General features: G+C 53.9%; 1 protein-coding gene across 1 annotated transcript; it reads left to right on the top strand.

Annotated features, from left to right (window-relative positions):
- Positions 1 to 266: 266 nt before the first annotated feature.
- Positions 267 to 12,256, top strand: FAM110A (family with sequence similarity 110 member A). Its single transcript, XM_068523930.1, has 2 exons — positions 267 to 476; positions 10,692 to 12,256. Exon 2 carries the CDS (start codon positions 10,788 to 10,790, stop codon positions 11,673 to 11,675), a length of 888 nt encoding a protein of 295 aa, XP_068380031.1. The 5' UTR covers positions 267 to 476; positions 10,692 to 10,787; the 3' UTR covers positions 11,676 to 12,256.
- Positions 12,257 to 12,663: the final 407 nt, after the last annotated feature.

Raw genomic sequence — 12,663 nt, forward strand, 5'->3', positions numbered from 1 at the left:
CGGGTGAGCAAGGAAAAGAATTAGGTGCCTGAGCTAAAGAGGCTGCCGGAAGAACCTGAGGCCACTGGGGAGGTGAGCGGCGGGGAGGGGCTGCGGAGCCGGGGTGCTTCCTCGCCCGGCCGAAGCTAAGCGGTCGCCTGGCAACGCGGGCCGCGCGGCGTTCGAACGGAAGAGAGAAACCAATCAGGATTTCCAGGGCAAACCATTCCGGTGTCGGGGGTGGGAGTGGGGCGGTGCGCTCACTTCCCCTTCCCCTGCGCCCCAGGACCTTCGCTCCGTTGGGGGCCTTGGGACAGTCAGGTCCCCCGGCTTATCTCAGTTAAGGAGGACAGCTCCGAAGGGGCCCCGCGGGTCCTCACGTGGGGCTGAGGCCTCCCGAGCCGCCTTGGGTGCGGCCATTGCCCGCCTGGGTCCGAGCTGTCAGCCTCCTCAAGACCCGCACTGGAGGAGCCGGACTCGCCTAGCGTGGGCTCCAGGTGAGGGCACGGGTGGTCCGGGGCGCGAGCCCGGGTCCGGGGTGGGGGGGGGTGCTCCATTCACCGAGCGCCTGCGGTGCGCGTCCTCCCCGAGTCGTACCTGCCGAGAGGTTGTGGTACCCCATTTCACAGATGAGAACGCTGAGGCCCAGGAAGGCAAGTGTCTTGCTCAGGCGAAGTCTGGCAGAGAATCCGATTCAGGTCCTTCTGCTCCATCTCTCAGCCTCTAGTCTGGGTAGATCTAGATTTGCCTTGAGAAACCCAGACGGGTAACCGGTGGTCACTTTCTTAGCCTCTTATCAACCGGAACATGGCCAGTAGAGCCCTGGCTGCATCCCCTCCCGGCTGCCTCTTCCCCGCAGCGTCCTGGGGTCTCCTCCAGGGCATCTGTCTTCACTTCTCCGGAAAGCCAGCGGGTGGATTTAGGGCTCACTTGGGATCCTTCCGCTCACGGGGCTCTGAATTACAGTGCTGTCCCTCTCAGAAAAAAGAGCTGGGGGGATCGGGAGGGACTGACATTCCTGAGCTAGGTGCCAGGTCAGCAGCTGATGGTTTGGTCCTGGACTCTTGGACCTTTGGCTGTAGGACTCTTGGGAATCTACCCCAGGTTGGGGGAAAGGGTAGGGGCACACCCTCAACGGAAGACACTAGTCACCAGAGACTTTGGAGTTGGGGGTGGGCCCGGGACCCCTCCTGGTAGAGCATCTGACCTGCACCAGTCCTTGCTTCCTGGGGAGCCCCCACCACAGGTTGCTATTGTTGTTTTCCTTTTGTAGGTGGGGAAACTGAGGTTCTGAGAAGTTAAGCCCCTTGCTCAAAGTCACATGGTCGGGCTTGGCAACTCTGGGGCTGGTTCCCAGTCTATCTGGCTTCCATCTTAGAATCCTAGACACTCAGAACTGTAGCATCTGGGAGTCTTGAATCTCTTCGAGGGGAGTTACTTACCCTCTCTCCTCCAAACCCGTCTCCTGGCTTTGGGTAGAGGAGCTCTGGGAGATCAGAAAGAAAACAAGTCTTTCCTTCATTCTTTCAACAAATATTTACTGCCTTCCTATGCCCTGCCCTCCGCTTTGTCCATTTTGTCTTTCTCAGTCGCGTTTACCCCATCTGATGTCATATAATTTCACTTATTAGCGAGTTTATTATCTTCCCTGACTGGAATGTGATACAGGGAGGGGCTAGGGTGAGACAAATGAGGTAGTTGCCTCCAGTGCAAAATTGAGGGGTACCCAAAGCCCCAGTAATCAAATGACTAAAGCTAACATTGATCATTTGCTCTGTGTTCTGCTGGTGGGAGACCAACTGGTCTGGCCTCCGTGGAGCACAGTCCCCCATCTCTGTCACAGTTACACACGCATCCCCCTGACCTAGCTGTCCCACTTCTAGGCAGAATGACGTAGGCACAGTGAGGCTGCAGTGTGGTTTGTAGTAGAGACTAGACGCACACGCTCAATGGCCATCGGTAGGGGCTGATGGGCTCTTTATGTACTGATGTAGCACAACATATATTAAGTTTATTAATAACATTATAATTAATAATATGTTAATAACACGTATTATTAAGAACAACATATATTATTCAGCGAAAGAGCAAGACGAGAACAGTGCACAGAGCATGTTGCCACATGCATAAAAAATAGAAAGAATATATGTCCATCATTGCCTGTATGTGCCTAAAATCTCCGTGGAAGGACATAACGACCGTTTGATCACACGATTCCTGCAGGGAGGGGAACTGGGTGGCTGGGGATAGGAATGGAGGGAGTTTTTTTTTTTTTTTAAACTTCATTCCCTTTATAGCTTTTGAATTTTGAGCCATGCACATGTATCATCTGGTTGAAAAAAGTATGTATGTATGTATTTTAGATTATTTATCTAATCATGAGACCACTGCCCTGTCTGTGATCTGTCATTAACTTGCTTGTGACTTTGGGCAAGTTTCTTCACTTCCTTGGGCCGAGAAAAGAAGCCATGATGGTGAGCTCAGGCCCAGGCAGAGGGCAATCTGGGCCAGGAAGTGGGCTAGGTTGTGGGTCTGTCCCAATCCCACCTTCCCTACCCTATCCTGCGTGCCAGGCCCTTCCCTAAGGCTTTGCATGTGGTATCTCTCTTACTCAGTCTCCACTGCTAGTCCCTTTGTCCTCATTTTGCAAGCTCAGGTGCAAACCTGAGGCCCAGCGGATTGACTTGGTGGACGTGTGAGGTCGTGGGCCAAACAGTAGATCGCTGTCTTAGGTGGCTGCACCCACACCCCTCCCACAGCCTGTTTGCCTCTCCCTTCCTAAGGTCTGTGCAAGGTTGCCCTGGGCAAGGCTGACTCCAGGCAAGCCAGGGCACGAGCATCTGGGAGAATTCCAGAAATAGTGTGGGCTTTGGTGTGGCCCTGGAGGATGCCCAGCTGGGTGTCTCTGACCCTGACAGCTGGGCTGAAATCGAGCTGGGCTGTCCTACTGGCTGGCTGTCTCTGCTGCCAGGAGCCTTCCTGAATCCCTCTGGGGCAGGAGAGGGCCTCCCTGTCTCCGCCCAAGTCTGGGCCGAGCTTCTGCTGAGTAGAATGAGAAGCAGGTGGAAGGGAGGTGTGAGGTGGGAGTGCACGATGTCATGAAAATGAAAAACATCAGAAACCACACCTCCTGCCCCCTTGGCAAAAAATAGAAATCCCTGACACCTCTTGAGCCCTTACTGTGTGCTAAGTACTTTACAAGTATGAACTCCTTTAATTCTCTCAATTCTATGATGTATGGTAGTTATTATTGCTGTTATTTTCTCCTTATGAAGGGAAACCGAGCACAAGAGATGTTTAACAACTTGCACCTAGAGCTGGAATTGGAATCCAGGGAGTCTGGCTCCAGACTCTGCACCCTCTTTTTTTTCTTTTTCTTTTCTTTTTTTTTTTTAATGTATATAAAATACAATTTACCATTTTAACTATCTTTTTTTCTCTCTCTTCTCACAGCTTTTAAGGATTGCTTTTTTTTTTTTTTTTTAATTTTATTTATTTATTTATTTATGGCTATGTTGGGTCTTCGTTTCTGTGCGAGGGCTTTCCCCAGTTGCGGCAAGCGGGGGCCACTCTTCATCGCGGTGCGCGGGCCTCTCACTATCGCAGCCTCTCTTGTTGCGGAGCACAGGCTCCAAACGCGCAGGCTCAGCAATTGTGGCTCACGGGCCTAGTCGCTGCGCGGCATGTGGGATCCTCCCAGACCAGGGCTCGAACCTGTGTCCCCTGCATTGGCAGGCAGATTCTCAACCACTACGCCACCAGGGAAGCCCCATTTTAACCATTTTTAAGTGTACAGTCCAGTGGCATTAAGTTCATTCACATTGTTGTGCAACCATCACTAATGGAAACTCCATACCCATTGAACAGTAGTAATTCCTCATTCTCTTCTCCCTCCAGCCCCTGGCAATCACCTTTCTACTTTCTGCCTCTATGAATTTGACTACTCGAGGTACATCATATAAGTGGAATCATACAGTATTTGTTCTTTTGTGGCTGGCTTATTTCACTTAGCATAATGACTTCGAGGTTCATCCGTGTTGTAGCATGTGTCAGAATTTCCATCATTTTTAAGGTTAAATAACATTCCACTGTATGTATATACCATATACCACATTTTGTTTATTTATCTGTCAATGGACACTTGGGTTGTTTCCACCTTTTGGCTATTGTGAATAATGCTACTATGAACATTGGTGTACAAATGTCTGTTCAAGTCCCTGCTTTCAGTTCTTTTGGGCATATACCCAGAAGTAGAATTGCTGGATCCTATAGTAATTCTATTGAAAAATTTTGCCTAACCGCCACACCGTTTCCACAGTGGCTGCACCATTTTATATTCCCAACAGTGCACAAGGTTTCTAATTTCTCCTCATCCTCATCAACACTTGTTATTTTCTGTTTTTGTTTGTTTGTTTGTATGTTTGATAATGGCTATCTTATGGGTGTGATATGGTATCTCATTCTGGTTTTGATTTGCATTTCCCTAATGATAAGTGATGCTGAGCATCTTTTCTTGTGCTTATTGGCCATTTGTATACCTTCTTTTGGAGAAATAGCTACTCAAGTGAGTCTGCATTCTTAGATTTGTAACCTCTGAGAGAAGTGGTCAACATTCAGTCTGGGCTGATGAAGACCTCACCCAGGAGTTGGGCATTGGAGCATCTGTTTCGTGGAATAGTTATCACAGCTAACATTTTGGTGGCGCTTGTCATGTACAGGCCTCACACTGGGAGGGAGGCACTGTTAGGGATCCTGTTTTACAGCTGGGGAAATCAAAGCATGGAGAAGTTAAGTATCTTACCCAAGTTTCATAGCTAATCACTGGTGGACCTGGGATTTGAACTCACTCAGGCTGGTCCTAGAGTCCATGCTACAGGGGTGTCCAGGGCGCTGGAGTGGAAAAGGGCATTGCCGGCAGTGGACCCAGCGTGTGCAGAGATTTGGATGTGGCAGCTTTGGAGGACGGACAGGGCTCAGCTAGAGCTGTCTGGATCCCAGCTTGAATAGGGGCTCCTGGAGGCTGGAGGAGGAGTGGGACAGGTGGGGGAAGGCCTGGGTCAGGGTTTGGGGGTGGGAGGAGGCTTGGTGCTGAGGGGCCTTGGTCTTTGAGGTGGCCTGGGTTTTAGTCCTGCCACTTGGTCAATGGCATCCCCTCTTGTGCTTTGTCACTGGAGGAAGGAAATATGGAAGAGTGTGATGGAGTTCTTAGCCCAATGGGCGAGATAGGAAACAAGTGATAGTGAATATCTAAAATGACAGGGTGAGATGAATGCTTGGAAGGGAACAGACTGGGTAAGAGAGTTGGCAGGAGCCTCAGGGTGGTCAGGGAAGCCTCTCTGAAGAGGCGAAGAGGGAAGAGGTTCCAGGCAGAGAAAGGATGGTGTAAAGGCCCTGAGGCAGGAAAGACCTTGGTGTGCTCAGGAAGAGCAGGGAGGACTCTATGGCTAGAGCAGGAAAAGCTGGAGATGAGGTGGGAGAGGAGGGCAGGGACTGGATCCTGGAGGGCCTGAGGGCCAAGTGGAGAGTTTGGATTTTATTCTCAGGAGATGGGGAGCCTTGGGGGCTGGGGATGGGGTGGTTTAAGCAGAGCTGTGATGACATCTGATTTCTGTTGGGAAAACATTGCCATTATTGCCCTCATTTTATAGCTGAGGAAACAAGACCCAGAACCATAGCCAGGGAATGATTCCTAAGGTGGCTTCTCCCTCTGGGGCCCAGAGAGAGAGGCTATAGATTCCTTAGGAGTTCCCCAGTGAGTGGCCAAAGCCCAACACTGAGGACTGTCTTCTCCACACCCCTGCCCCCCAGACCCGGGCCTGGGTTCAAGTTCTGGCTCTGCCATTTACCAGCTGTGTGACCTCAGGCAAGTGGCCCCACCTCTCCATGCCTCAGTTTTCTCAACTGTAAAATGGTCATAATAGTAGTATCTACCTTATAGTGTAGGTGTGAGGATTAAATGTGTTTACACATATAAAGAGCTTAGAACAAATGCCAGGTACAAAGAAAGCACTTGGAAAAGGTCTTACCCATTTTATAAAAATTGTCACTGTTGTCTTGCTTTTACTACTGTTAGAACCTAACTGAGCACAACCACTCCCCCTAATCCTTCCCCACTGTTGCCTTAGTAGAGGGCTAGGCAGGGACACAGCAGGCTGCTGTGGAGAATGATGGTCTTGTCACCTCCCTTATCCCCCTAAAATCAGGACCGAGGGGCTGGAAGTGGCTTCAGGGCTGACTCACTCCCAGGTGGAGGAGAGCTGTTCCTTGAGTCACCTCCTGTCCCCTCATGCCCTCCACCGCAACCCTGGTGCAGCCCCTACCAGGCACAGACATGGAAGTGGGCCCTCTTTGACCTCCCCGGGGCTCAGGTCGGAGCCCAGTGTGCAATTCCTTCTCTGGGCCTCAGAATCCCAGTGGAAACTGGCTTAATCAAATGTGCCACCTGAAGTGACATAATAGAGCTTGGGCTGGCAGAAGAGACAATCACCTCCCTCCCAGGAGTTCCTTCCTGCAGGGCTACAGTCTCTTCATCTGTAAAATGGGGATCAAATAGTTCCTCCCTCCCAGGGCGGTCCAGAGATTTAAATAAGTACAGTGTCTGGCACTCAAAAATTCTAGTTATTATTATTTCTATTATTGCTGTCCTTACTAATGTTTACAGCTTGCACAAAGCTTCTACAGGCACTCTCAAGCTCTAAGAACTCACACTGACCTGGCCTGGAAGGTGGGGCTTTCCTTTATTGACAGAATGGAAGGCCAGAGAGGTCCAGCAACCTGCTTGGGGACACACAGCTAGAAAGGGGTGGCATTAATTAAGGCTTGGTCTGGGGGGAAAGTGCCCAGGTTGGACTCTCCAGGGTGACTTTGGCAACTGACTCAGCCTGTCCCAGCCTCAGTTTTCCATTAGTCAAATGTGGATAATAATAGAGCTCCCCTTGTACGGGTTGTTGGGAAGATTAAAATGGGTTAATTAACACCAGGAGAAGTTAATACATTAACTGGTGGTCATTGTGGCTGTGAGAAAGGGGGACTCAGTTTTTCCATCTCCAAGATGGGTGCGGTTGCCTGAGCTGGCCACTAAGACTCTGTGCGCCAGACGTGCGGGCCAGTGCAGCTGTGGGATAGGTGGGCCTGGCTCTCGGAAGAGCTTCCTGGGGTAGGCCGGGGGCGGCTGGGGTCGGGTCCCCGCCGCTGCCTGGCTTTCGTTCTCCCTTTTCGAGTAATACCTGGGCCGGCGTGTTCACCTGCCCGGGGCCGGCCGCCGGAAGTTGCGCAAACGCGTGTTACCTGAGCCCAGGTGGGCCGGGCCGGAGCAGCGCAGAGCGGCGGCAAGGGCGCAGCCAGGTACGTGCGGGCCGGAGCCGGGGGCACCGGGCCGGGGTCGGGGGCTGCCCGGGCACCTCTCCCTCCTCCTCGGGGAAGGCGGGGCCCGGGCAGGGCCTCACCTTCAGGCCTAGACGAGGCTGTGGAATCGTGCCATCAGCTCCCTCATTTAAGAGCCAGGACAACCCGGGCTCAGAGAGGGGCGGCGAGCAGACAGAATCACAGAGCATGCCGCCGGCCTCTTGGCGTCCTGCGCCGCTGGGAGTCTCCAAGATTGCCCCCAGTTGGGAAGGGCAAAAGCCAGACCAGGGATCCGTGCTCACCGTACTCCCCCTCCGCAGCCACCTGAGGCTGACGCCAGGGAAGCCGGTGGGGAGTGAGCAAGGTGAGGCTGCGTGCCCCGGGGATGCCAATGAGAAGGGTCCGGGGCCGGCGCTTCTGCGGTCATTTGTGGGTAGTGTTTGAAATCCGTGGGTGGGGCGTTGGGCGATGAGAGGAGGCCTCAGAGAGGACACGAGTCCCATGTGGGGACCGGGACCCTGGCTTCAACTTGCAGGAGCCACAGCACATCGTGCTTTGCCCACCTGTGAAATGAGTCTTGTTCACTGATTAGCCTCCTTTGTCCGCCGCTTAGGCTCGGGCAGACTCTTCTGGAGAATGCTTAGAGACCCCTGCGAGAGGGGCGGTCTCAGGAGTTAGGTCAAATTCATAATAAAAACAAGGAGCCCAGTTCATGCAGCGCCGCCTTTTTAACAGGTGCTGAGGAAAGTCCTCAACTTGTTTTTATCGCCCCATCCTCACGGTGACCTGGAGGATCAGGAAGGTGTATTTTTAACAGCATTTCACACATAAGGAAACCACGTCTGGAAGAGGCGCAGCTGCTTGCGCAAGGCGCACAGCGGGCGAGGGGGCCAGCTCCGGGCGAGACGGCCAGCGGCCCCAAAGCCGGGCTTGGCTTCTAGCATCTGTCCGGGTCCCGCCGGAAGAGCCCCTGGGGTCTGCATGTCCGGCCGGAGGGGGTGGGGGCCCGAGCCGGGTGGAGGGCGGAGGGGGGGTGTCGCAGAACGTTTGCCCTAGCCCTGCCCATCTGACCTCCTTCCTCCTTCTGTTTCCCGGGATGGTGCCCGGGAGGAAACCGCTGCCACCAACGGGTTGGACTGGTTTGGGAGGCGGCGGCCGGGGGGTAGGGCAGAGTCTAGCTACATTGACAGGGCTCAGCAAGGCTGCCTTTCCCGTGACCCTTCCCTCCTGAGGTCTCCTTGGGGATGGGCCCTGAGTGGGGCAGCCTTTCTCTCCCACCTACTCTATCCCTTCTAACTCGGGAGCAGCTCTGGCTCTGGGCCAGCAGCCTCCAAGGTTCTATTGTCAACTTGCCTTTGCTGCAGAGGTCTCAGACTGGGGGCTGGGGGCCAGACTGGGGCGGGGGGCAGATATGTTTGCAGGCATGTTTTGTTTGCCCTGTCCATGCACTGTTTTTAAAATTATTATTATCAAATATGCTAAGAATCTAGAGTTTCCATGCACTCTGGATTCCCAGCTTCCTAGAACATTCTATACCTACCATCTTGGACCCATATGCCTGCAGTAGGGTGGGTTGGCCCCTCTCTAGCTTATCCCTGGTCTGCCTGCTTACATTTGGTCCCCATAGGTATTTCAGCTCAGTAAAAATTTATTGACTGCCTATTATGTGTAAAGGGCAATATCTTGAAACTGAGATACAGTGAACAAAACAGACACCCCCCCCCCACCCCCTTCATGGAGCTGTTTTAGGAGAATGTGAGCAACAATGAGTAAAACTATTCGTTTTTTTTAGATAAGTGAATTAGGCTTCATATGAATTTGTGTCTTATTTATTGTCTCTGGGACCTAGGTTGGTCACTTCTTTGAGTCTCAGTTTCTCCATCTGTAAAAATGAGGTGACAATGACCCGTATCCCAGACTTGGAAGATTACAGGAGAGGATGGTGTCAAATGTCTAGAAGACAGATTCCTCTCTCCCCTCCCCAATCCAGACTCTTCCCTCCTGGCATTCTGGATATCTAGGTGGGGCTGTCCAACATAGCTTTCTGCTATGGCTGGAAATGCTCTAATCTGTGCTGTCTAGTATAGTGACCACTGGCCACATATGACTATTGAGCCCTTAAAATGTGGCTAGTGTGATTCAGGAACTGAACTGTGTGTATTTACTATAAATTTAAAGTTAAGGCTGAGTAGCCATATGTGGCTAGTGGCTGTTGAATTAGACAATACAGGTTTAGATGGCCTGAGCTACAGGTCCTCTTGAGGATCACCTAGACAGAGTCCCTTTCCCCCATTTTACACATGAAAGGGTTCAGGACTTGCTCTATGGGTTTTCTTCTGGCCCATCTCCAGGGGACTGCGGGGGGCACTTTGTGGCTCTAGCCCTTCCTTGGAAAAAGGGACAGGGGTGGCCTGATGGCTGGGGTACTGGGCCCTGATGCTTAGGTGATCATGTGGAGACTTGTGCATCCAGATGTGGGCCCTCCTGCCTATGCGTGTCCATCCTACTGCTGCTGGCAGATCCAGAGTCTGCTGGATGCTCCTAAGCAGGGCTGTGTGATCTTGGGCATTTCCAGCTTCTCTCAGAGCAGCATAGCTCAGGGCTGACGTTTCCACCTGACAGGCATCCGTGGATCACTGTGGGCCTGGCATTGGAATTTCATACTGGAAGCTAATGGGTGTCTGGACTCCATTGGGGCAGGGGTGGGGACTTTCTACACTCCTCCTCCACAAGCTCTGCTGCTATGCCTGGGGCCTGGCATGTCTAGGCGGGTGGCACAGGGCAGCTTCCTGCCTGGGTGAGTGTGGGGTGGAGGTGGTACCAGGCTTCCTGTGGGTATTCCAGGTGGGCTGTGGGGTTGGAGCCCTTTCTCTTGGTCACTCAACCCCAAGACCCCTGCGCAAGCACCTCCCTGCTTGGAGGCAAGGGGCAGAGCCACCAACTTGCTGAATTAGGTTAATCAAGCTCGCCTCCCTGGGGTTCAGTTTACCCATTTGCAAGATGGAACTGTGAAGAGGACCCACTAAAGTTGAGCCGGCTGGTGCCCAGCACTCAGCCTGGAACCCCCTTTGCTTCCTTTAAAATGTGCCATGTCCCGTCTTTCTTTTCTGCACAGGCTGCCCGTGTCTTTCTTCTTTGGCACCTTTTTTTTCTCTCTGCCTCAGCTGGGCTGAGCCCTCGGAGAAGGAGGGGGGGTGGGCGGAGCCACAGGGCCGTGAGCGGGTGCTTTCTGCCTGCTGATTGGCTCTCTGTGAATCAGAGGCGTGGCCTTTACCTTTTAATGGGGAAGGCGTCTTCAGCCTCTCTCAGTCTTTGCTGAGCCTTTGTCTGAGTGTGCTCTGACCCTTTCTTTCTTTCCTCCCCTGCAGCCGTTGCGGTGTCCAGATGCCAGCTTTCTGCCTGGATCTCTGTCTCCTCATTTCTCCAGTCTCCTCAGACAGAAGCCCTCGGGGTATGTAACAGCCATGCCTGTGGACACGCTGACTCCGAGAACCCGAGACACCCCCGCCCTACCTTTCCGCCTACAGACCAAGGTCCCCGGCTACCTGCTACAGCGGCCAGCAGACTGTGGAGCCCGGAAACCTAGTGCTGTAGAGCGCCTGGAGGCCGACAAGGCCAAGTACGTCAAGAGCCTGCATGTGGCCAGTACCCGCCAGGAACCTGTGCAGCCCCTGCTGTGCAAACAGCCACTCTTCAGTGCTGGAACTCGTCGCACGGTGCTCACGCCTAGCCGCCGAGTCCTGCCTGGCCCCGGCCGCCGGCCCCAGCTGGACCTGGACATCCTGAGCAGCCTCATCAACTTGTGTGATAGTCCTGTGTCCCCTGCTGAGGCCAGCCGTACCCCCGGACGGTCAGAGGGGGCCCGCCAGGCTCCCCCAGCCACCCCCCCACGCCCACCACCCAGTATTGCTGCAGTCCGCCGAGTGGATGTCCTTCCCCTGCCAGCGTCACCTGCCCAGCCCTGCCCATCACCAGGCACTGCCGCCACCTCTAGCCCGGCCCGGCCCCCAGGTTTGCAACGCTCCAAGTCAGACCTGAGTGAGCGCTTCTCCCGGGCAGCAGCTGACCTGGAGCGATTTTTTAACTTCTGCGGCCTGGACCAGGAGGAGGCACGGGGATTGGGTGTGGCCCACCTAGCCCGGGCCAACTCAGACATCGTGTCCCTGGCTGGGCCCAGTGCTGGGCCGGCTAGCTCCGAGGGGGGCTGCTCCCGCCGCAGCTCTGCCACCATCGAGGAGCTGGCTCGGGAGCGCGTCCCCTATGGTGTGTCAGTGATAGAGCGCAACGCCCGGGTGATCAAATGGCTGTATGGGTTGCGACAAGCGCGGGAGACTCCAGCAGCTGAGGGCTAGGCCTCCATGGGACTCGACATTCGCCACGGGACAGATCTTAGAGAAGCCATAGGCCCCCTGACCTCTCCTGCATCCATTCCCTGGCTTGGGGCAGACCAGAGGCTGCTGCCTCGTGTGAACTTGCTATAGAGGCAAAGGCTCAGAGGCTGGACCAGCATCCATCTGACAAGGACTGACCCGGAGAGAGTTGGCTTTTGACTTTGGACTACCGCCTACGCCTCACATGTAGGGTTTTGACATGGATGTACCGCTGCTTGTAGGTTTGGATTTGGGGCACTTAGCGCTTCCCACTGAGAGTGAGGGACTAAGGGATCTCACCAGAGCTGTCTGCCCAGCAGCTCTGTTTCTTTCTTCCTTCCTTGGCCTCTGTCCTTTACTGACTTCCTCTTCCTTACCCAGTGGGCCTTGGTTCCCTGGGAACTCACCCTGGGGTGGGAGTAGGAAGGAGTGGCCTATCCACATTCTTCAAGGGGCTTGCCAGCCTGGGCCTAGGTGGGTAGACTACAGAAAGGACTGGTAGGAGTCTGCACTGCTCTGACTTCCCTCCTCTTGGTTAATAAACACAAATGCTTGTTTTTCAAGGGCTGGGTCATCAGACTCTTCTGTGTACACAAGGGGAAGGGGTGGGGGAAGTCTTGGGGTGGGGCCTTCAAAACTCAGTGATTGTCCACCCCAGTATCTGGGGGGGGGCATGAGGCCAGTGGCTGGCTCTGCCTGAGGCTTGCCTCACAGGGCACCCTCATAACCCCTCTGGGAGGCTAGCTGATGGGCCTCCTTCATAGTGGAGGATGCTGGGTCTGGCCACAGAGTGAATCGGGAAAGAACTGGGAAGAGGACTGGGGACTTGCCCCTGCACCAGGAAGGGGACCTGCCTGGGAAAGGCTGACAGGTACATGGACCCTCCCCAACCGTTAAGTGTTCTGCCCTTTCCCATCCCAGCCCAGTTCCCAAGAGGGCAGGAAGCTCAGAGAGGGCAAGCCCTGAACTT

This window comes from Eschrichtius robustus, chromosome 16 (genome assembly GCF_028021215.1).
Source record: "Eschrichtius robustus isolate mEscRob2 chromosome 16, mEscRob2.pri, whole genome shotgun sequence".
Classification (NCBI taxonomy): domain Eukaryota; kingdom Metazoa; phylum Chordata; class Mammalia; order Artiodactyla; family Eschrichtiidae; genus Eschrichtius; species Eschrichtius robustus.